At 46.1% G+C, this 25,010-nt stretch overlaps 1 protein-coding gene and 1 long non-coding RNA gene across 2 annotated transcripts in view; both read right to left on the minus strand.

Annotated features, from left to right (window-relative positions):
• Positions 1-1,078: 1,078 nt before the first annotated feature.
• Positions 1,079-1,411, minus strand: LOC149971312 (uncharacterized). The gene is made up of 2 exons (XR_016492527.1): positions 1,300-1,411; positions 1,079-1,204 (listed from the first exon to the last, which is right to left on the minus strand). It is a non-coding gene; the product is annotated as an uncharacterized LOC149971312 (long non-coding RNA).
• A 3,057-nt stretch (positions 1,412-4,468) lies between these two features.
• Positions 4,469-25,010, minus strand: part of LOC110508001 (cilia- and flagella-associated protein 337) — a 42,104-nt gene continuing 21,562 nt past the window's right edge. The window contains exons 10-19 of the mRNA XM_090223996.1: positions 23,272-23,387; positions 17,947-18,077; positions 8,412-8,513; positions 8,198-8,290; positions 7,916-8,103; positions 7,614-7,811; positions 6,066-6,265; positions 5,514-5,635; positions 4,958-5,101; positions 4,469-4,608 (exon numbers count right to left, since the gene is read on the minus strand). Of these exons, the coding sequence (XP_090080122.1) occupies positions 4,469-4,608; positions 4,958-5,101; positions 5,514-5,635; positions 6,066-6,265; positions 7,614-7,811; positions 7,916-8,103; positions 8,198-8,290; positions 8,412-8,513; positions 17,947-18,077; positions 23,272-23,387 (1,434 nt within the window). The remainder of the gene's footprint in view (positions 4,609-4,957; positions 5,102-5,513; positions 5,636-6,065; positions 6,266-7,613; positions 7,812-7,915; positions 8,104-8,197; positions 8,291-8,411; positions 8,514-17,946; positions 18,078-23,271; positions 23,388-25,010) is intronic.

Consider the following 25,010-nt stretch of genomic DNA (forward strand, 5'->3'; position numbering starts at 1 on the left):
AAAGGCAACCAGTAGTAAATGTGTCCATGTTCAATAGTAATGCAAAAAGTTGAATGTAGGAAATGAAAAAGGATCAGGAACAACTCAGTAGTGATCAGTACTGACACTACACAGGTAAATGGCAGTAGTGATCAGTACTGACACTACACAGGTAAATGGCAGTAGTGATCAGTACTGACACTACACAGGTAAATGGCAGAAGTGATCAGTATTGACACTGCACAGGTAAATGGCAGTAGTGATCAGTACTGACACTACACAGGTAAATGGCAGTAGTGATCAGTACTGACACTACACAGGTAAATGGCAGTAGTGATCAGTACTGACACTACACAGGTAAATGGCAGTAGTGATCAGTACTGACACTACACAGGTAAATGGCAGTAGTGATCAGTACTGACACTACACAGGTAAATGGCAGTAGTGATCAGTACTGACACTACACAGGTAAATGGCAGTAGTGATCAGTACTGACACTACACAGGTAAATGGCAGTAGTGATCAGTACTGACACTGCACAGGTAAATGGCAGTAGTGATCAGTACTGACACTACACAGGTAAATGGCAGTAGTGATCAGTACTGACACTACACAGGTAAATGGCAGTAGTGATCAGTACTGACACTACACAGGTAAATGGCAGAAGGGAAACAGTAGAAATATGGTTGTAATTCAATAGTGAACACGCCGGAATTGAGTAGGAAATAGGAAGTGCTCACAAGTAGTGAAACGTCCCAATTTATCACTAATTACTACATAAATCAATACTGGTTTACTACACATCTCAATAGCAATCAAGTAGTAGTAATTTAGTATTAATGTAGTAGTAATGTAGTAGTAATGTAGCAGTAATGTAGCAGTAATGTAGTAGTAATGTAGTAGTAATGTAGTAGTAACGTAGTGGTAATGTAGTAGTAATTTAGTAGTAATGTAGTAGTAATGTAGTAGTAATGTAGTAGCAATCAAGTAGTAGTAATGTAGTAGTAATGTAGTAGCAATCAAGTAGTAGTAATTTAGTAGTAATGTAGTAGTAATGTAGTAGTACTTTCTCATGAGGGGAAGCAGAGAGACATACATACACTCGTGTCTTGATCAGATTTAATTTTACAGACATTTAAAAAGTTATATTAAAACGTGATAAAGTAGATAACAATATAAATGACGTCTTCACTTGAAGGCTCCAGAGGAACTACCCTTTCTTTGTCTATAGTGAAAGAAAAAACAATGACTGATCAGTTCAAATCTGTCCTGCTAGGTCACACATGTCAGTTCTCTGACACAACTGTCAGTCTCCCTCACCTGTCCTTCCTTCCACGCCCCCCGTCGTTGATCCGGTTCTCCCTGCTCCCCTGTTTCCTGGCTCCATGGCTAGGCCTGTCCTCCTCATCCAGCTCTTTAGGGAACAGACTCCGCTCGATTCTGTCTCTTCACAGCAAAATCTACAGAGCTGAGATTGTTGTATGCCCCATATATATGGCATTCTGTTGGTGGCAATAATTGTGTATAATCATTTCAATTGAAAAACACAAAAAGTGTTGAATCGTGTTGTTTTTTGTGTCAGTTCATAAACCATGTGCCATGGAATCACTACATTGAAAATCTCTTCCCATTTATTTTTGGAACCTGTATGGCGCAGCTGTGAAGATTTTTGTCCTCAAATGAAACTGGTATATTTTTCTATTTATGCCAGTTCCTTTCAGCCAATTTGTATCTTTAATATATATATGGCAGGCAAACAAGTTCCCTATCTTCTCCCTTTTCCACCTGCTTCCTCTATTTCTGTGGTAGTGCTGTAATCAGTTGGTTGTAAATTTGGTTTGAAAAGATATTCCCATGTATTTTTCGATAACTGCATGTGACATAACTCCTCCGTTTCTATTCATAATATCATTCATAAATATAATACCAATTCTGTATTTATTTTACCCATAAAGAATGTGTTTTTTTAATGAATCAGCTTATTTGAGTTTGACCATTACATTTGATGTAATATTTGTTCTATATTTTCAAGGAGGATAAAACTGAAATTGTAAGCAGTTTTATGAATGGCTTGTTAAAAAAAGGGGTGATGCTTTAAACAAAGTGTCCTTTTCAATTAGTCGGAAGGGAGAAGGTGTAATCCATATAAAGGCAAAACGGATGAGTCTTTCTACTGGAGAACCATTTTGGGTTTAAGGATCATTTATGTATGAGTGAAGCTTTTAGTGAGAGGTTTAAAGCTTTAATATTTCATTATTTTTAGCCCACCCCCAAAACTCATATTCATTATATAAATAGGCACGTTTAATTTAATCTGTAAGAGTATTATTTCTTGTTTGATTATATAACTACAGTTAGAAACTTGAGGAAAGAACATGTGCATTAGTCTAGTAGTGACACGTTAGTGATTTAAGATAAGTAGCCTAGTGGTTAGAGGCAGGTAGCTTAGTGGTTAGAGGCAGGTAACTTAGTGGTTAGAGGCAGGTAGCCTAGTGGTTAGAGGCAGGTAGTCTAGTGGTTAGAGACAGGTAGCTTAGTGGTTAGAGGCAGGTAGCCTAGTGGTTAGAGGCAGGTAGCCTAGTGGTTAGAGGCAGGTAGCCTAGTGGTTAGAGGCAGGTAGCCTAGTGGTTAGAGGCAGGTAGCCTAGTGGTTAGAGGCAGGTAGCTTAGTGGTTAGAGGCAGGTAGCTTAGTGGTTAGAGGCAGGTAGCCTCGTGGTTAGAAGCAGGTAGCCTAGTGGTTAGAGGCAGGTAGCCTAGTGGTTAGAGGCAGGGAGGCAGGTAGCCTAGTGGTTAGAGGCAGGTAGCCTAGTGGTTAGAGGCAGGGAGGCAGGTAGCCTAGTGGTTAGAGGCAGGTAGCCTAGTGGTTAGAGGCAGGTAGCCTAGTGGTTCGAGAGTTGGGCCAGTAACTGAAAGGTTGCTGGATCAAATCCCTGAGCTGACAAGGTAAACATCTGTTGTTCTGCCCCTGAACAAGGCAGTTAACCCACCGTTCCTAGGCCGTCATTGAAAATAAGAATTTGTTCTCAACTGACTTTCCTAGTTAAATAAAATAAAAATAACATTTTAAAAAGTGATTCTGAAAAGGCAACCAGTAGTAAATGTGTCCATGTTCAATAGTAATGCAAAAAGTTGAATGTAGGAAATGAAAAAGGATCAGGAACAACTCAGTAGTGATCAGTACTGACACTACACAGGTAAATGGCAGTAGTGATCAGTACTGACACTACACAGGTAAATGGCAGCAGTGATCAGTACTGACACTACACAGGTAAATGGCAGAAGTGATCAGTATTGACACTGCACAGGTAAATGGCAGTAGTGATCAGTACTGACACTACACAGGTAAATGGCAGTAGTGATCAGTACTGACACTACACAGGTAAATGGCAGTAGTGATCAGTACTGACACTACACAGGTAAATGGCAGTAGTGATCAGTACTGACACTACACAGGTAAATGGCAGTAGTGATCAGTACTGACACTACACAGGTAAATGGCAGTAGTGATCAGTACTGACACTACACAGGTAAATGGCAGTAGTGATCAGTACTGACACTATACAGGTAAATGGCAGTAGTGATCAGTACTGACACTACACAGGTAAATGGCAGTAGTGATCAGTACTGACACTACACAGGTAAATGGCAGTAGTGATCAGTACTGACACTACACAGGTAAATGGCAGTAGTGATCAGTACTGACACTACACAGGTAAATGGCAGTAGTGATCAGTACTGACACTATACAGGTAAATGGCAGTAGTGATCAGTACTGACACTACACAGGTAAATGGCAGTAGTGATCAGTACTGACACTACACAGGTAAATGGCAGTAGTGATCAGTACTGACACTACACAGGTAAATGGCAGTAGTGATCAGTACTGACACTACACAGGTAAATGGCAGAAGGGAAACAGTAGAAATATGGTTGTAATTCAATAGTGAACACGCCGGAATTGAGTAGGAAATAGGAAGTGCTCACAAGTAGTGAAACGTCCCAATTTATCACTAATTACTACATAAATCAATACTGGTTTACTACACATCTCAATAGCAATCAAGTAGTAGTAATTTAGTATTAATGTAGTAGTAATGTAGTAGTAATGTAGTAGTAATGTAGTAGTAATGTAGTAGTAACGTAGTGGTAATGTAGTAGTAATTTAGTAGTAATGTAGTAGTAATGTAGTAGCAATCAAGTAGTAGTAATTTAGTAGTAATGTAGTAGTAATGTAGTAGTACTTTCTCATGAGGGGAAGCAGAGAGACATAAATACACTCGTGTCTTGATCAGATTTAATTTTAGACATTTAAAAAGTTATATTAAAACGTGATAAAGTAGATAACAATATAAATGACGTCTTCACTTGAAGGCTCCAGAGGAACTACCCTTTCTTTGTCTATAGTGAAAGAAAAAACAATGACTGATCAGTTCAAATCTGTCCTGCTAGGTCACACATGTCAGTTCTCTGACACAACTGTCAGTCTCCCTCACCTGTCCTTCCTTCCACGCCCCCCGTCGTTGATCCGGTTCTCCCTGCTCCCCTGTTTCCTGGCTCCATGGCTAGGCCTGTCCTCCTCATCCAGCTCTTTAGGGAACAGACTCCGCTCGTCAAAGGCAGCCTTCACCACTGCAGGAGGGCACAGAGAGGGAATTTGTATTTCATTTTACCTTTATTTTACCAGGCAAGTCAGTTAAGAACAAATTCTTATTTTCAATGACGGCCTAGGAACAGTGGGTTAATTGCCTGTTCTGGGGCAGAACAACAGATTTGTACCTTGTCAGCTCGGGGATTCGAACTTGCAACTAGTCCAACGCTCTAACCACTAGGCTACCCTGCCGCCCCAATTACATCCCATCTGACACAAAACAACAGACCTGTATTATCTCAAAACTATATATTATCTTAAAACTACTTATTAGTCAAACTTTGTACTGATATTTTTGTATATTCCTTTTCACACCAATAAGGGGCGTACCCTCAGTGTTGGCAGGTAGGGGTGTGAATATTGGGCTGGTTTTGGCGCTATGGTTGAAGTAGCGGTGAGGGTGTATGACGAACTCTGGTCTGGACAGCTCTCTGACAGACTGTACTTCTCCGATACGCAGCCCACTGAACGTACCTACAGAGGGAGTGGAAAACACACACACACACACACAAAACACACACACACAAACACACACAAAACACACACACACACAAAACACACACACACACACACACAAAAACACACACACACACACAAAACACACTGATGACTGTGGGGAAATACACACACACACACACACACACAAAAACACACACACACACAAAACACACTGATGACTGTGGAGAAATACACACACACACAAAACACACAAACACACACACACACACACAAAACACACACACACACACACAAAACACACAAAAAAACACACACAAAACACACACACACACACAAAACACACACATACAAATCTGACTTCAGATGAGAGGAGAATAGAAGGCATGAGAATACAGGAAGGGAACCCATTATCTGAGTCTGGACTTACCAATATCGGTATTCAATGGTGTCTCCCTATGGCCAGGTCGGCTGTCACTCACCCTCAGGCCCTGCCTCTCCCTGTAGCTTCGCCCCAAAATACTACTCGGAGGAGGACAGTCACCGGGAATACTACACATACACACACACACACACATCAGGCACACACACACACACACACACACACACACACACACACACACACACACACACACACACACACACAAATGCAGACATTACATGACATCACGGTGAATTACTAAATGAAAGACAGTATGTCATGTGTTGTTGTATGGTGAATATCTAGTTAGCTACAACCATTCATCTCCTGTGGGTTTTATAGCTGTGTACAGTATGTTCAGTTTATTTGTCTCCTGTGGGTTTTCTAGTTGTGTACAGTATGTTCAGTCTATTTATCTCCCGTGGGTTTTCTAGCTGTGTACAGTATGTTCAGTCTATTTGTCTCCCGTGGATTTTATAGCTGTGTACAGTACAGTCCTTTTCAGGACGGATTACCATCATGAAGTTCAGAATGTCTTGCTGTGACACAGTGGGAACTTACATTGACCCCAGCTCCTCTCTCTCCAGGCCTGTGTTGTCTCCAGTCTCCACGACTGCCCTTCTCTCCTCCCGCATCTTGGGGGGTTGGCTGTCAAACTCAGGGTCTGTACCACTGGGGCTCTGCGGTGACACTGTCCCCTCTCTAGGCTCTCCTTCTCCCACTTGGACAGATCCAGGCCCATCCAAACGCCAGTGCTCCTCCTAAAAGTGTGTGTGTGTGTGGTGGGGGGGGGGTTTAAACTCTTTTTTACAAACACACTTGTAAGGACAGTTTAGTCCGGGTTTCACTTCTGATTCATCAACTACACACCTCCCACATACTGTACACACACTCAGTCAGAGTGATAATCACTGTTTACCAGAGTGATGATCACTGCCTACCAGAGTGATGCCTACCAGAGTGATAATCACTGCCTACCAGAGTGATACTCACTGCCTACCAGAGTGATAATCACTGCCTACCAGAGCGATAATCACTGCCTACCAGAGCGATAATCACTGACTACCAGAGTGATAATCGCTGTCTACCAGAGTGATAATCACTGCCTACCAGAGAGATAATCACTGTCTACCAGATTGATGATCACTGACTACCAGAGTGATGCCTACCAGAGAGATAATCACTGCCTACCAGAGAGATAATCACTGTCTACCAGAGTGATGCCTACCAGAGTGATAATCACTGTCTACCAGAGTGATAATCACTGTCTACCAAAGTGATGCCTACCAGAGTGATAATCACTGCCTACCAGAGTGATAATCACTGCCTAGCAGAGTGCATAAGGTTACTGGGTATGTAAGTCAGTGGTGGTCGGTCCAATTTTAAGGAAGGACAATATTTTTTTTCATGAGCATGGCCTTGTTTCTATTACAGCATGTTGGATGACTCGCATTCATATTCCATTCACCCAGTTCAATGTAACAGCGATAGGTTTAGGCTGCTACATGATACTCAAATTTTCCCTATACTCATCATACGGTTCATATAACCTAACCAATGAATTAAAGTTCACAACGTCAAGAGACAAATTTGAGGCGACAAACAGTGACATTCAATACCGCCTTGCCTGCATCTAGCTGATATAGGGTGTAATCATTAGTCCAACAGTTTTAAATGAGAGTTTCTATTGGACAAATTCAGGTATGTTAATCCCCGTTTTGTTCCGTTTGTTTCCATTTTAAGAAACGTTTTTCAACAGAAATGAATACACCCCTAATCACGCGTAAACACAGTCCACTTTCATATCAGCCACGTTGTATTCCTTCTATGCGCTCTCCTCCTCTCACATTGTCCTTTTGCTTGCAGACTTCAATGCACAAACCGTGCTGTTGAGGATACCGTAGACCATCTTTGCAAAATAGTGTGTATTAATCAATTGATTGGTGACGTGATTATATTTAGTATAGTTTTATCTAAAAAGGGTGTTTTACAATTAAAAATGTTATGAAATTCACTGAGGAGGATGGTCCTACCCTTCCTCCACTGACGTAGATAAGTACCTGTTACACACCTGTGGCTGAGCACACACACACAGACACAAACACACACCTGTCCGAACACGCCCACTGTGTCCCCAGGCAGGTAGCTGAGAGCTACGCTACAGTCTGCAGATGCTGAGAGGAGGAGGAGCCTGCCGCCATGGAGGCACGTCTCCAGGTGAGTTACACAGTCCATGTGTGGGCGGAGACTACCCAGCAATTCTGGAGCCTCATTGGTCACTCCGTTGCTGGGCAGGAGGCAGTATTCCTAATGGACAGGCAGACAAACAAACACGCAGAACAGCTCAACATATAATCACAGACCATTAAAGCAGCTAAAAAGGAAACATCTGGGCCTAGTCTCTCTCCCACCTGTATGCCCCAGGTCTTCAGGGTTCCCTCCATGTCAGCAGTGATCAGGTATCGACCACAGGCGGTCATGGTCATGATGATGGACCCTATGTCTTTATGAGCTGTGAACACAGCAACCAGACCGCTATGGACCGTGTTCCAGAACCGAACCAGACCAGAACCGCCACATGAGGCCAGGTCCGCTCCACCTACAGACCAGAACAGGGCCAGTCCGTGACTAGAATAGCATAATAGAATCACGTATCCTTTCACGGGGGAGTTTACCAAAGTACCATCGCTCACCAACGGTGGCAACGCCCTTACGTCCTGGCAGGAAGAAGAGTCTGGAGACGCCATCACTGCTCTCTGAGTCCTCCTCGCCTTTCACATTACACACTGTAGATATCATTGAAAGGGCGTTTGTGTTAAAGTGTTGTGCAGAGTGTGTGGGGGGGGGTTTAAGTAACAGTACTTTTAGTAGTTAGTTAGACAGGTGGTGTGTCCGTGTGGTTCTGACCCGTCTGAGGCCTGCTGCGTTCTCTCTCAGGATCTGGACGGAGCTTTCTCAGGGCGTTCTCTGTGCTGTTGTTCCACACCGTCAGCTCCCCGTCGTAACTTCCTGTCCACACAGAAAACAGGAACCAAACAGGATATGCACATTACGAAATATCACACATCTCTTCTGCCAACGTTTCCAGAACCTTTCAGAAGCATTTTCCTGGAGGTGCAGTGTGCCATGTCATGATTAAATCAAATTAAATCAAAGTTTATTTGTCACGTGCGCCGAACACAACAGGTGTAGGTAGACCTTACAGTGAAATGCCTACTTACAGGCTCTAACCAACAGTGCAATCTTTAAGTAAAAAAATAGGCATTACACCCTCATAGGGCTTTATTAACAATACCACAACATAGAGTCTGTTCTGCCTGGGCCTGCCAAAACTGATCTGAGTACAGTATTATACAACAAGGTTCCACTGTGTGAGGTGAGGATTCAGGAGGAGCTGATCTGAGTACAGCATTATACAACATGTCTCCTCTGTGTGAGGTGAGGCTTCAGGAGGAGCTGATCAGCAGGAGAGAGAAGGAGCATTAGGAGGAAGATGAGGGAGAAAGAAGGAGGAGCAAGAACAGGGAGAGATAAGGAGGAGGAAGAGGAGGTGGGAGAGATAAGGAGGACATGAAGACTACAGACAGAACTAGTCAACCCCATGCCCATCACATCTACATGAAGACTACAGACAGAACTAGTCAACCCCATGCCCATCACATCTACATGAAGACTACAGACAGAACTAGTCAACCCCATGCCCATCACATCAACATGAAGACTAGAGACAGAACTAGTCAACCCCATGCCCATCACATCTACATGAAGACTAGAGACAGAACTAGTCAACCCCATGCCCATCACATCAACATGAAGACTAGAGACAGAACTAGTCAACCCCATGCCCATCACATCAACATGAAGACTACAGACAGAACTAGTCAACCCCATGCCCATCACATCTACATGAAGACTACAGACAGAACTAGTCAACCCCATGCCCATCACATCAACATGAAGACTAGAGACAGAACTAGTCAACCCCATGCCCATCACATCAACATGAAGACTACAGACAGAACTAGTCAACCCCATGCTCATCACATCTACATGAAGACTACAGACAGAACTAGTCAACCCCATGCCCATCACATCTACATGAAGACTAGAGACAGAACTAGTCAACCCCATGCCCATCACATCTACATGAAGACTAGAGACAGAACTAGTCAACCCCATGCCCATCACATCTACATGAAGACTAGAGACAGAACTAGTCAACCCCATGCCCATCACATCTACATGAAGACTACAGACAGAACTAGTCAACCCCATGCCCATCACATCTACATGAAGACTAGAGACAGAACTAGTCAACCCCATGCCCATCACATCTACATGAAGACTAAAGACAGAACTAGTCAACCCCATGCCCATCACATCTACATGAAGACTAGAGACAGAACTAGTCAACCCCATGCCCATCACATCTACATGAAGACTAGAGACAGAACTAGTCAACCCCATGCCCATCACATCTACATGAAGACTAGAGACAGAACTAGTCAACCCCATGCCCATCACATCTACATGAAGACTAGAGACAGAACTAGTCAACCCCATGCCCATCACATCTACATGAAGACTAGAGACAGAACTAGTCAACCCCATGCCCATCACATCTACATGAAGACTACAGACAGAACTAGTCAACCCCATGCCCATCACATCAACATGAAGACTACAGACAGAACTAGTCAACCCCATGCCCATCACATCTACATGAAGACTAGAGACAGAACTAGTCAACCCCATGCCCATCACATCTACATGAAGACTAGAGACAGAACTAGTCAACCCCATGCCCATCACATCTACATGAAGACTAGAGACAGAACTAGTCAACCCCATGCCCATCACATCTACATGAAGACTAGAGACAGAACTAGTCAACCCCATGCCCATCACATCTACATGAAGACTAGAGACAGAACTAGTCAACCCCATGCCCATCACATCTACATGAAGACTAGAGACAGAACTAGTCAACCCCATGCCCATCACATCTACATGAAGACTAGAGACAGAACTAGTCAACCCCATGCCCATCACATCTACATGAAGACTACAGACAGAACTAGTCAACCCCATGCCCATCACATCTACATGAAGACTACAGACAGAACTAGTCAACCCCATGCTCATCACATCTACATGAAGACTACAGACAGAACTAGTCAACCCCATGCCCATCACATCTACATGAAGACTACAGACAGAACTAGTCAACCCCATGCCCATCACATCAACATGAAGACTACAGACAGAACTAGTCAACCCCATGCCCATCACATCTACATGAAGACTACAGACAGAACTAGTCAACCCCATGCTCATCACATCTACATGAAGACTACAGACAGAACTAGTCAACCCCATGCTCATCACATCTACATGAAGACTACAGACAGAACTAGTCAACCCCATGCCCATCACATCTACATGAAGACTACAGACAGAACTAGTCAACCCCATGCCCATCACATCTACATGAAGACTACAGACAGAACTAGTCAACCCCATGCCCATCACATCTACATGAAGACTACAGACAGAACTAGTCAACCCCATGCCCATCACATCTACATGAAGACTACAGACAGAACTAGTCAACCCCATGCCCATCACATCTACATGAAGACTACAGACAGAACTAGTCAACCCCATGCCCATCACATCAACATGAAGACTACAGACAGAACTAGTCAACCCCATGCCCATCACATCTACATGAAGACTACAGACAGAACTAGTCAACCCCATGCCCATCACATCAACATGAAGACTAGAGACAGAACTAGTCAACCCCATGCCCATCACATCTACATGAAGACTACAGACAGAACTAGTCAACCCCATGCCCATCACATCTACATGAAGACTAGAGACAGAACTAGTCAACCCCATGCCCATCACATCTACATGAAGACTAGAGACAGAACTAGTCAACCCCATGCCCATCACATCTACATGAAGACTAGAGACAGAACTAGTCAACCCCATGCCCATCACATCTACATGAAGACTAGAGACAGAACTAGTCAACCCCATGCCCATCACATCTACATGAAGACTACAGACAGAACTAGTCAACCCCATGCTCATCACATCTACATGAAGACTACAGACAGAACTAGTCAACCCCATGCCCATCACATCTACATGAAGACTAGAGACAGAACTAGTCAACCCCATGCCCATCACATCTACATGAAGACTACAGACAGAACTAGTCAACCCCATGCCCATCACATCTACATGAAGACTACAGACAGAACTAGTCAACCCCATGCCCATCACATCTACATGAAGACTAGAGACAGAACTAGTCAACCCCATGCCCATCACATCAACATGAAGACTAGAGACAGAACTAGTCAACCCCATGCCCATCACATCAACATGAAGACTACAGACAGAACTAGTCAACCCCATGCCCATCACATCTACATGAAGACTACAGACAGAACTAGTCAACCCCATGCCCATCACATCTACATGAAGACTAGAGACAGAACTAGTCAACCCCATGCCCATCACATCTACATGAAGACTACAGACAGAACTAGTCAACCCCATGCCCATCACATCTACATGAAGACTAGAGACAGAACTAGTCAACCCCATGCCCATCACATCTACATGAAGACTAAAGACAGAACTAGTCAACCCCATGCCCATCACATCTACATGAAGACTACAGACAGAACTAGTCAACCCCATGCTCATCACATCTACATGAAGACTACAGACAGAACTAGTCAACCCCATGCCCATCACATCTACATGAAGACTAGAGACAGAACTAGTCAACCCCATGCCCATCACATCTACATGAAGACTAGAGACAGAACTAGTCAACCCCATGCCCATCACATCTACATGAAGACTACAGACAGAACTAGTCAACCCCATGCCCATCACATCTACATGAAGACTACAGACAGAACTAGTCAACCCCATGCCCATCACATCTACATGAAGACTACAGACAGAACTAGTCAACCCCATGCCCATCACATCTACATGAAGACTAGAGACAGAACTAGTCAACCCCATGCCCATCACATCTACATGAAGACTAGAGACAGAACTAGTCAACCCCATGCCCATCACATCTACATGAAGACTACAGACAGAACTAGTCAACCCCATGCTCATCACATCTACATGAAGACTACAGACAGAACTAGTCAACCCCATGCCCATCACATCTACATGAAGACTAGAGACAGAACTAGTCAACCCCATGCTCATCACATCTACATGAAGACTACAGACAGAACTAGTCAACCCCATGCTCATCACATCTACATGAAGACTACAGACAGAACTAGTCAACCCCATGCCCATCACATCTACATGAAGACTACAGACAGAACTAGTCAACCCCATGCTCATCACATCTACATGAAGACTACAGACAGAACTAGTCAACCCCATGCTCATCACATCTACATGAAGACTACAGACAGAACTAGTCAACCCCATGCCCATCACATCTACATGAAGACTACAGACAGAACTAGTCAACCCCATGCCCATCACATCTACATGAAGACTACAGACAGAACTAGTCAACCCCATGCCCATCACATCTACATGAAGACTACAGACAGAACTAGTCAACCATAGAAAAATGTAACACAAAACACTACGGAGGTTTAGGACTTACTTTTCCAGTATTGTCAAGGTACTTATTATGTGGAGGAAAAACCTTGACTTATTATGTCCTTAACCTCTTTTAGGTAAATGAGATGAGAAGATAGTGAAGATAAGAGGAAGAAGACAGAGACCTGCCTGCTTTTGGGGTGAAATAAGAGGATTGGGAGGTAGAGGAACTGGGGCTGCTGTGTCAGGCTGTGATTGTCAGACAGCAGGGAGCGGCCAAGCAGAGCGCAGCACAGAGTGAATATTGATGAGGTGGGTACAGTCCCACAACAGTTAAATGTTCTCCTGCATTCTGATTCTCATGCACACACACACACACACACACACACACACACAGAGAGACGTGAGCACACATGCACATGAGGACACACGCAAGCGCACACACACACACACACACACCATACTTCAGGCCTAAGAGGCAGACTACTCAGGTCCATTTCCCTCTCTGTCACACAGGGAGAGCTAATAAACATACTTTAATCTGGGCATTAGGATAATCCAGGGAGAGAGGGAGGGAGAGAGGGAGAGAGGGAGAGAGGGAGAGAGGGAGAGAGGGAGAGAGGGAGAGAGGGAGAGAGGGAGGGAGGGAGGGAGGGAGGGAGGGAGGGAGGGAGGGAGGGAGGGAGGGAGGGAGGGAGGGAGGGAGGGAGGGAGGGAGGGAGGGAGGGAAAGAGGGAGGTAGGGAGAGAAGGAGGGAGGGAGGGAGGGAGGGAGGGAGGGGTGGAGGCAAGGAGGGAGGGAGAGAAGGAGGGAGGGAGGGAGGGGTGGAGGGAAGGAGGGAGGGGTGGAGGGAAGGAGGGTGGGAGGGAGGGGTGGAGGGAAGGAGGGAGGGAGGGAGAGAAGGAGGGAGGGAGGGAGGGAGGGGTGGAGGGAAGGAGGGAGAGAGAGAAACAGAGTGAAAGAGAGAGGACGGGGAAAAAGGAGACTTAGATAAAGAGCACATTTAGAAACGATTAGGTGGAGAAAGAATGCAGAGTGGGTGAGAGAGCAGCAGAGAGAGAGAGCAGGAAGGAGAGAGAGACAGAAAGAGAGAAAGTGGGAAGGAGAGAGTAATAGAAAGAGAGAAAGTGGGAAGGAGAGAGCGACAGAGAGAGGAAGGAGAGAGCGATAAAGAGGGAAGGAGAGGGCGACAGAGAGAGCAGGAAGGAGAGAGCGACAGAGAGAGCAGGAAGGAGAGAGCGACAGAGAGAGCAGGAAGGAGAGAGCGACAGAGAGAGCAGGAAGGAGAGAGCGACAGAGAGAGAGAGAAAGTGGGAAGGAGAGAGCGACAGAGAGAGAGAAAGTGAGGAGAGAGAGACAGAGAGAGAGAAAGTGAGAAGGAGAGAGAGAGAGAGGGAGAAAGTGGGAAGGAGAGAGAAACAGAGAGAGAGATAAAGTGAGAAGGAGAGAGCGACAGAAAGAGATAAAGTGAGAAGGAGAGAGAGATAAAGTGAGAAGGAGAGAGAGATAAACTGAGAAGGAGAGAGCGACAGAAAGAGAGATAAAGTGAGAAGGAGAGAGAGACAGAAAGAGAGAAAGTGAGAAGGAGATAAATAGTTTTTGAAAGTATCTTGTGACTTCTATTCCCACTAGTCTATTTTTCTTCCATTTCTTTTTATCTGCCCAAAGTGTTCTCTCATGTGCTATTATTTTCCTCTAAAATGTTCCCTCTCCCTCTCTCTTGTTTTCCTTCGCCTTGTACTCATCACTGCAGTGAATCTTTCACAAAGAGTAGCCATTGTGCAAGATTAGTGTAGTCTGTGCTGTACCTCTCAACGGGAACAATGCCACAATATCTCAGAACTATGGCTCTTACAACTGTACTAGTTTAGCTTTGGGAAGACAGGTCTATCTATACGGTACACAGGAGAGATCCAATTCTGTTTCATAATAGACCAACTCTTCAGCCCTCCACACAGCAGAGGCCTCTCTATAGAGATGTGTGTATTCATAAGAGTAAAAAAGTAGGGGTTTAGGGCAGAACCCATTCTATAGGTCTAAGAAGGGGTTTAGAGCAGAACCCATTCTATAGGTCTAAGTAGGGGTTTAGAGCAGAACCCATTCTATAGGTCTAAGTAGGGGTTTAGAGCAGAACCCATTCTATAGGTCTAAGTAGGGGTTTAGAGCAGAACCCATTCTATATGTCTAAGTAGGGGTTTAGAGCAGAACCCATTCTATAGGTCTAAGAAGGGGTTTAGAGCAGAACCCATTCTATAGGTCTAAGTAGGGGTTTAGAGCAGAACCCATTCTATAGGTCTAAGTAGGGGTTTAGAGCAGAACCCATTCTATAGGTCTAAGTAGGGGTTTAGAGCAGAACCCATTCTATAGGTCTAAGTAGGGGTTTAGAGCAGAACCCATTCTATAGGTCTAAGTAGGGTTTAGGGCAGAACCCATTCTATAGGTCTAAGTAGGGCTTAGAGCAGAACCCATTCTATAGGTCTAAGTAGGGTTTAGAGCCGAACCCATTCTATAGGTCTAAGTAGGGGTTTAGAGCCGAACCCATTCTATAGGTCTAAGTAGGGGTTTAGAGCAGAACCCGAGCAGGAAGGAGAGAGCGACAGAGAGGGAGAAAGTGGGAAGGAGAGAGAGACAGAGAGAGAGAAAGTGGGAAGAAGAGAGCGACAGAGAGAGAGAAAGTGGGAAGGAGAGAGTGACAGAGAGAGAGAAAGTGGGAAGGAGAGAGCGACAGAGAGAGAGAAAGTGGGAAGGAGAGAGCGACAGAGAGAGAGAAAGTGGGAAGGAGAGAGCGACAGAGAGAGAGAAAGTGGGAAGGAGAGAGAGACAGAGAGAGAAAGTGGGAAGGAGAGAGAGACAGAGAGAGAGAAAGTGGGAAGGAGAGAGCGACAGAGAGAGAGAAAGTGGGAAGGAGAGAGCGACAGAGAGAGAGAAAGTGGGAAGGAGAGAGCGACAGAGAGATAGAAAGTGGGAAGGAGAGAGCGACAGAGAGAGAGAAAGTGGGAAGGAGAGAGCGACAGAGAGAGAGAAAGTGGGAAGGAGAGAGCGACAGAGAGAGAGAAAGTGGGAAGGAGAGAGCGACAGAGAGAGAGAAAGTGGGAAGGAGAGAGCGACAGAAAGAGAGATAAAGTGAGAAGGAGAGAGCGACAGAAAGAGAGATAAAGTGAGAAGGAGAGAGAGACAGAAAGAGAGAAAGTGAGAAGGGGAGAGAGACAGAGAGAGAGAAAGTGGGAAGGAGAGAGCGACAGAGAGAGAGAAAGTGAGAAGGAGACAGAGACAGAAAGAGAGAAAGTGAGAAGGAGAGAGCGACAGAGAGAGAGAAAGTGGGAAGGAGAGAGCGACAGAGAGAGAGAGAAAGTGGGAAGGAGAGAGCGACAGAGAGAGAGAAAGTGGGAAGGAGAGAGAGACAGAGAGAGAGAAAGTGGGAAGGAGAGAGAGACAGAGAGAGAGAAAGTGGGAAGGAGAGAGCGACAGAGAGAGAGAAAGTGAGAAGGAGAGAGAGACAGAAAGAGAGAAAGTGAGAAGGAGAGAGAGACAGAAAGAGAGAAAGTGAGAAGGAGATAAATCGTTTTTGAAAGTATCTTGTGACTTCTATTCCCACTAGTCTATTTTCTTCCATTTCTTTTTATCTGCCCAAAGTGTTCTCTCATGTGCTATTATTTTCCTCTAAAATGTTCCCTCTCCCTCTCTCTTGTTTTCCTTCGCCTTGTACTCATCACTGCAGTGAATCTTTCAACAGAGTAGCCATTGTGCAAGATTAGTGTAGTCTGTGCTGTACCTCTCAACGGGAACAATGCCACAATATCTCAGAACTATGGCTCTTACAACTGTACTAGTTTAGCTTTGGGAAGACACGTCTATCTATACGGTACACAGGAGAGATCCAATTCTGTTTCATAATAGACCAACTCTTCAGCACTCCACACAGGAGAGGCCTCTCTATAGAGATGTGTGAATTCATAAGAGTAAAAAAGTAGGGGTTTAGGGCAGAACCCATTCTATAGGTCTAAGAAGGGGTTTAAAGCGGAACCCATTCTATAGGTCTAAGTAGGGGTTTAGAGCAGAACCCATTCTATAGGTCTAAGTAGGGGTTTAGAGCAGAACCCATTCTATAGGTCTAAGTAGGGGTTTAGAGCAGAACCCATTCTATAGGTCTAAGTAGGGTTTAGAGCAGAACCCATTATATAGGTCTAAGTAGGGGTTTAGAGCAGAACCCATTCTATAGGTCTAAGTAGGGGTTTAGAGCAGAACCCATTCTATAGGTCTAAGTAAGGTTTAGAGCAGAATCCTCCAGATAAGAACCAGCATCTCAAAGCTCCCGGATGTTAATGGAGGATTAGTGCAGTTAACATTCAGATTGATCTCCAAATCATTCTGGCGGGGTATTCTCTGAGGGTAAGCATTAGTGCTTAATGGTAGTCATGTTGAGCAGTCAGAGTTGAGCCTGAGTTCAGGCCTCCGCTGGGTGTGCCTGTGGGCCTGACAGGAAGATAACACACACACACAGCAGAGAGAGCGTGGGAGCTCCGTGCCTGATAACACACACACACACACACACAGCAGAGAGAGCGTGGGAGATCCGTGCCTGATAACACACACACACACACACACACAGCAGAGAGAGCTCCGTGCCTGATAACACACACACACACACACACACACACACACACACAGCAGAGAGAGCTCCGTGCCTTTGATAACTCCACCATCCACTTAAATGAACAGATATTATTTTACTTCAGTGGATTTCTTCTCTATTTCTCTCCTCCTGTTGCTTGAGTGGACAATCTTTCATTCTAACACACAGAGACACACAAATATACACATACACACATACCTGTGACAAGGGTTTGAGGGGGCAGGAATGCGGCACACAGGACGTCATCGTTATGCTGAACTCCTCCCTTCCACTCAGAGGGCTGAACAAAGAACTGAGAGAACGAGGGCAGTCTGAACACTGTTAACATCCTGCAGAGAGCAGGGGGGAGGTGATGGAGAGAGAGAGGGGGGGCGACGGAGAGAGAGAGGGGGGGTGATGGAGAGAGAAAGGGGGTGATGGAGAGAGAGAGAGAGGGGGGTGACGGAGAGAGAGGGGGGGTGACGGAGAGAGAGAGGGGGTGATGGAGAGAGAGAGGGGGGGGCGACGGAGAGAGAGAGGGGGGGTGATGGAGAGAGAAAGGGGCTGATGGAGAGAGAGAGAGAGGGGGGTGATGGAGAGAGAGAGGGGGGGTGATGGAGAGAGAGGGGGGGTGATGGAGAGAGAGAGAGGGGGGTGATGGAGAGAGAGAGAGGGGGGGTGATGGAGAGAGAGAGAGGGGGGTGATGGAGAGAGAGAGAGGGGGTGATGAGTGAGAGAGAGGGGTGATGGAGAGAGAGAGGGGGGGTGATGGAGTGAGAGAGAGGGGTGATGGAGTGAGAGAGAGGGGTGATGGAGTGAGAGAGAGGGGTGATGGAGAGAGAGGGGGGTGATGGAGAGAGAAGGGGGGTGACGGAGAGAGAGAGGGGGGGTGATGGAGAGAGAAAGGGGGTGATGGAGAGAAAGAGAGAGGGGGTTGATGGAGAGAGAGAGAGAGGGGTGATGGAGTGAGAGGGGGGGGGTGATGGAGTGAGAGAGAGGGGTGATGGAGTGAGAGAGAGGGGTGATGGAGTGAGAGAGAGGGGTGATGGAGTGAGAGAGAGGGGTGATGGAGTGAGAGAGAGGGGTGATGGAGAGAGAGGGGGGGTGATGGAGAGAGAGGGGGGGTGATGAGTGAGAGAGTGGGGTTATGGAGAGAGAGAGGGGGGGTGGTGGAGAGAGAGGGGGGGTGATGGAGAGAGAGGGGGGTGATGGAGAGAGAGAGAGGGGGTGATGGAGTGAGAGAGAGGGGTGATGGAGAGAGAGAGGGGGGTGATGAGTGAGAGAGAGGGGTGATGAGAGAGAGAGAGGGGTGACGGAGAGAGAGAGGGGGTGATGAGAGAGAGAGAGGGGTGACGGAGAGAGAGAGGGGGTGATGGAGAGAGAGAGAGAGAGACAGAGAGTGACTGATGTAAAACTGGGATAAACGCCAACGTTCTGTACATTACCTTGGAAAGAACTCCACAAAGGGACCCTGCTCCGCATCATCCATTACTCACAGAACGTTAGCGTTTATCCCTTACATATCACACTGTTATAACTACTGTTCCTGGGTCTGTCGTTAACACTCTGTTATAACTACTGTTCCTGGGTTTGTCATTAACACTCTGTTATAACTACTGTTCCTGGGTCTGTCGTTAACACTCTGTTATAACTTTTGTTCCTGACTGACATAAAGACAGACATAAAGACAGACAGACATAAAGACTGACTGACTGACTGACTGACTGTCTGACTGACTGACTGACTGAAATAAAGACAGACTGACTGACTGACATAAAGACAGACTGACTGACTGACATAAAGACAGACTGACTGACTGACATAAAGACAGACTGACTGACTGACATAAAGACAGACTGACTGACTGGCATAAAGACAGACTGACTGACTGACATAAAGACTGACTGACTGACTGACATAAAGACTGACTGACTGACTGACTGAAATAAAGACAGACTGACTGACTGACATAAAGACAGACTGACTGACTGACATAAAGACAGACTGACTGACTGACTGATATAAAGACAGACTGACAGACTGACATAAAGACAGACTGACAGACTGACATGAAGACAGACTGACTGACTGACATAAAGACAGACTGACTGACATAAAGACAGACTGACTGACTGACATGAAGACAGACTGACTGACTGACATGAAGACAGACTGACTGACTGACTGACTGACATGAAGACAGACTGACTGACTGACTGACTGACATGAAGACAGACTGACTGACTGACTAACTGACATGAAGACAGACTGACTGACAGACTGACATGAAGACAGACTGACTGACTGACTGACTGATATGAAGACAGACTGACTGACAGACTGACATAAAGACAGACTGACTGACATGAAGACAGACTGACTGACTGACATAAAGACAGACTGACTGACTGACATAAAGACAGACTGACTGACTGACTGACATGAAGACAGACTGACTGACAGACTGACATACAGACAGACTGACTGACATGAATACAGACTGACTGTGTCACGCCCTGACAGTAGAGAACCCTTGTTTCTCTATGGTGTAGTAAGTCAGGGCGTGACTAGGGGGTATTCTAGTATATAATTTCTATGTTGTGTTCTAGTTTATATTTTCTATGTTGGTGTTTTGATTCCCAATTAGGGGCATTTGGTAATTGTTCTCTCTAATTGGGGATCATATTTAAGTAGCTATTTTTCCTACCTGTGTTTGTGGGATATTGTTTTTTGTTTGTGCATGTGCACCACGTAGTCACGTTTCGTTGTTTGTTTATTGTTCGTAATAATGGAGGACAGCGACGACGCCAGGGTTCGCGTCCACAGAAAGCCCAAGGACAACCCCAAGATTTTATGGAGGGGGCACAAGGGGTGGCCGGCTGAGCCGCGGGAAGAGCCAGAGCACAAGGAGCAGGCGATAGAGATGTGGTCAGTCGACCCAAGGAGAGTGCCAGAGCCCGCATGGGAGTCAATGGAACAGTGTGAGGAAGGATACCGGAGAATGAAGTTGGCTAGGATTATGGAGTTGGATTGGAGAATGGAGTTGGCTAGGAGTATGGAGTTGGCTAGGAGTATGGAGTTGGCTTGGATAATGGAGTTGGCTAGGAGTATGGAGTTGGCTTTTAGAATGGAGTTGGCTAGGAGTATAGAGTAGGCTAGGAGTATGGAGTTGGCTAGGAGAATGGAGTTGGCTAGGAGTATGCGGCAGCGCAAGTATGGAGTTGGCTAGGAGTATGGAGTTGGCTTTTAGAATGGAGTTGGCTAGGAGTATGGAGTTGGCTAGGAGTATGGAGTTGGCTAGGAGTATGGAGTTGGCTAGGAGTATGGAGTTGGCTTGGAGAATGGAGTTGGCTAGGAGTATGGAGTTGGCTAGGAGTATGGAGTTGGCTAGGAGTATGGAGTTGGCTAGGAGTATGGAGTTGGCTAGGAGTATGGAGTTGGCTAGGAGTATGGCGTTGGCTTGGAGAATGGAGTTGGCTAGGAGTATGGAGTTGGCTAGGAGTATGGAGTTGGCTTGGAGAATGGAGTTGGCTAGGAGTATGGAGTTGGCTAGGAGTATGGAGTTGGCTAGAAGTATGGAGTTGGCTAGGAGTATGGAGTTGGCTAGGAGTATGGAGTTGGCTAGGAGTATGGAGTTGGCTAGGAGTATGGAGTTGGCTTGGAGAATGGAGTTGGCTTGGAGAATGGAGTTGGCTAGGAGTATGGAGTTGGCTTGGAGAAAGGAGTTGGCTAGGAGTATGGAGTTGGCTAGGAGTATGGAGTTGGCTTGGAGAATGGAGTTGGCTAGGAGAATGGAGTTGGCTAGGAGTATGGAGTTGGCTAGGAGAATGGAGTTGGCTAGGAGAATGGAGTTGGCTAGGAGTATGCAGCAGCGCCAGTATGGAGTTGGCTAGGAGAATGGAGTTGGCTAGGAGTATGGAGTTGGCTAGGAGTATGGAGTTGGCTAGGAGTATGGAGTGGGCTAGGAGAATGGAGTTGGCTAGGAGAATGGAGTTGGCTAGGAGTATGCGGCAGCGCCAGCGTGCTGAAAAGTGGGTCATCAGTCCGGTGCCATATGTGACGGCTCCACGCACCAGATCTCCAGTTCGCCTCCTCAGCCCGCTATGTCCTGTACCGGTTCCTCGCACTCGCCATGAGGAGCGTGTGGTCAGTCCGCTACCAAAGACACCCCAAGATTATCATTTTTTGGGGTGGGGGGGTGGCCACATGGAGCTGGCAGTCGAGCAGTGGAGAGTGCCAGAGCCTGTGTGGGAGTCGGAGGAGGAATTCGATTAAAGATTCCGGAGAGAGATGGTAGCGATGAGAATGCTGCAGCACACTCATCCTGAACTGCGTGTCCCCAGTCCGGCACGTCTTGTGCCAGCTCCCCGCACTCTCCCTGAAGGGCCAGAGACCATCAGGGAGACGATGGAGAAGTTGGGAGAGAGAGAGAGAGAGAGAGAGAGAGGAGAGAGATGTTGTGCAAGTGTGTTCTGCTCAACATTCGATCCGGTTAGCAGTCTGGTGAAACCTGTACCGGCTCCACACATCTGGACTCCAGTGCGCCTCCCCAGTCCGGTACGTCCTGTGTCTTCTCCCAGCACTCGCCCGGAAGTGTGTGTCACCAGTCCGGTGCCACCTGTACCGGCTCTACGCACTAGGCCTCCAGTGCGCATTCACGGTCCAGAGCTTCCGGTGACGGTTCCCAGTCCAGAGCTTCCGGCAACGGTTCCCAGTCCAGAGCTTCCGGCAAAGGTTCCCAGTCCAGAGCTTCCGGCAAAGGTTCCCAGTCCAGAGCTTCTGGCGACGGTCCGGAATCTCCTGCGATGGTCCACGTTCCGGAACCTCCTGCGACGGTCCACGGTCCGGAACCTCCTGCGACGGTCCGGAACCTCCTGCAACGGTCCACGGTCCAGAGCTTCCAGGAAAGGCGGCCAGTCCTGAGCAGGAGCCTTCCTCTGCGCCGGTGTCCAGTCCAGCTCCAAGGCGGGAGCCATCCTCTGCACCGGTGGCCAGTCCAGGCATGGCGTACAGCCCGGCGCCATGGTCTGATCCGGGGTCTGGGGGGGGCTACGACCCGCACCGGAGCCCCCACCAAACCCCCTCCCATTTTGTTTCAGGTTTTGCGGCCAGAGTCCGCACCTTTGGGGGGGTACTGTCACGCCCTGACCATAGAGAGACCTTGTTTCTCTATGGTGTAGTAGGTCAGGGCGTGACTAGGGGGTATTCTAGCTTATAATTTCTATGTTGTGTTCTAGTTTATATTTTCTATGTTGGTGTTTTGTATGATTCCCAATTAGAGGCAGCTGGTTCTCTCTAATTGGGGATCATATTTAAGTAGCTTTTTTTCACACCTGTGTTTGTGGGATATTGTTTTGTGTTTGTGCACCACGTAGTCACGTTTCGTTGTTCGTTTATTGATTTATTGTTTTTGCTTTAAGTTTCACTTTGAATTAAATATGTGGAACTCTGCTGCGCCTTGGTCCCGTTCTTACGGCAACCGTGACAGACTGACTGACAGACATGACTGTTGAATGTCAGAAATTAGGTCTTAGAGGGACACACCTCTCCCAGCCCATGACCAGCACGGTTCTCTTCAGCACTAGAACCTGGGAGATGTCCACGGCCTGGTCCCGGCCTGCATTCAGCCTGTGGTGACAGTGCCCGTTAAAGTCCCAGATCTAGAACCACACAGTTAGAACCACAGAGTTAGAACCAAGAAATACAGATCTAGAACCTAGAACAGACACCCCATCAAATTGACACCACCAGGTTAACATCCAAAACCAGGAGTCAAGGGGACAGAGACATTTACCACTGAGACAGACACCTTAACAAACATAAAGAGACGGAGACATTTACCATTGAGACAGACACCCTGACAAACATAAAGAGACATTTACCACTGAGACAGACACCCTGACAAACATAAAGAGACAGAGACATTTACCACTGAGACAGACACCCTGACAAACATAAAGAGACAGACATTTAAAACTGAGACAGACACCCTGACAAACATAAAGAGACATTTACCACTGAGACAGACACCCTGACAAAGATAAAGAGACATTTACCACTGAGACAGACACCCTGACAAACTTAAAGAGACATTTACCACTGAGACAGACACCCTGACAAAGATAAAGAGACATTTACCACTGAGACAGACACTCTGACAAACATAAAGAGACAGAGACATTTACCACTGAGACAGACACCCTGACAAACATAAAGAGACATTTACCACTGAGACAGACACCCTGACAAAGATAAAGAGACATTTACCACTGAGACAGACACCCTGACAAACATAAAGAGACAGACATTTAAAACTGAGACAGACACCCTGACAAACATAAAGAGACATTTACCACTGAGACAGACACCCTGACAAAGATAAAGAGACATTTACCACTGAGACAGACACCCTGACAAAGATAAAGAGACATTTACCACTGAGACAGACACCCTGACAAACATAAAGAGACATTTACCACTGAGACAGACACCCTGACAAACATAAAGAGACAGAGACATTTACCACTGAGACAGACACCCTGACAAACATAAAGAGACATTTACCACTGAGACAGACGCCCTGACAAACATAAAGAGACAGAGACATTTACCACTGAGACAGACACCCTGACAAACATAAAGAGACATTTACCACTGAGACAGACACCCTGACAAACATAAAGAGACAGAGACATTTACCACTGAGACAGACACCCTGACAAACATAAAGAGACAGAGACATTTACCACTGAGACAGACACCCTGACAAACATAAAGAGACATTTACCACTGAGACAGACACCCTGACAAAGATAAAGAGACATTTACCACTGAGACAGACACCCTGACAAAGATAAAGAGACATTTACCACTGAGACAGACACCCTGACAAACATAAAGAGACATTTACCACTGAGACAGACACCCTGACAAAGATAAAGAGACATTTACCACTGAGACAGACACCCTGACAAACATAAAGAGACAGAGACATTTACCACTGAGACAGACACCCTGACAAAGATAAAGAGACATTTACCACTGAGACAGACACCCTGACAAACATAAAGAGACATTTACCACTGAGACAGACACCCTGACAAAGATAAAGAGACATTTACCACTGAGACAGACACCCTGACAAAGATACTGAGACAGACACCCTGACAAAGATAAAGAGACATTTACCACTGAGACAGACACCCTGACAAACATAAAGAGACATTTACCACTGAGACAGACACCCTGACAAAGATAAAGAGACATTTACCACTGAGACAGAC

This window comes from Oncorhynchus mykiss, chromosome 27, assembly GCF_057628025.1.
Source record: "Oncorhynchus mykiss isolate SJ-2025 chromosome 27, ASM5762802v1, whole genome shotgun sequence".
Lineage (NCBI taxonomy): Eukaryota > Metazoa > Chordata > Actinopteri > Salmoniformes > Salmonidae > Oncorhynchus > Oncorhynchus mykiss.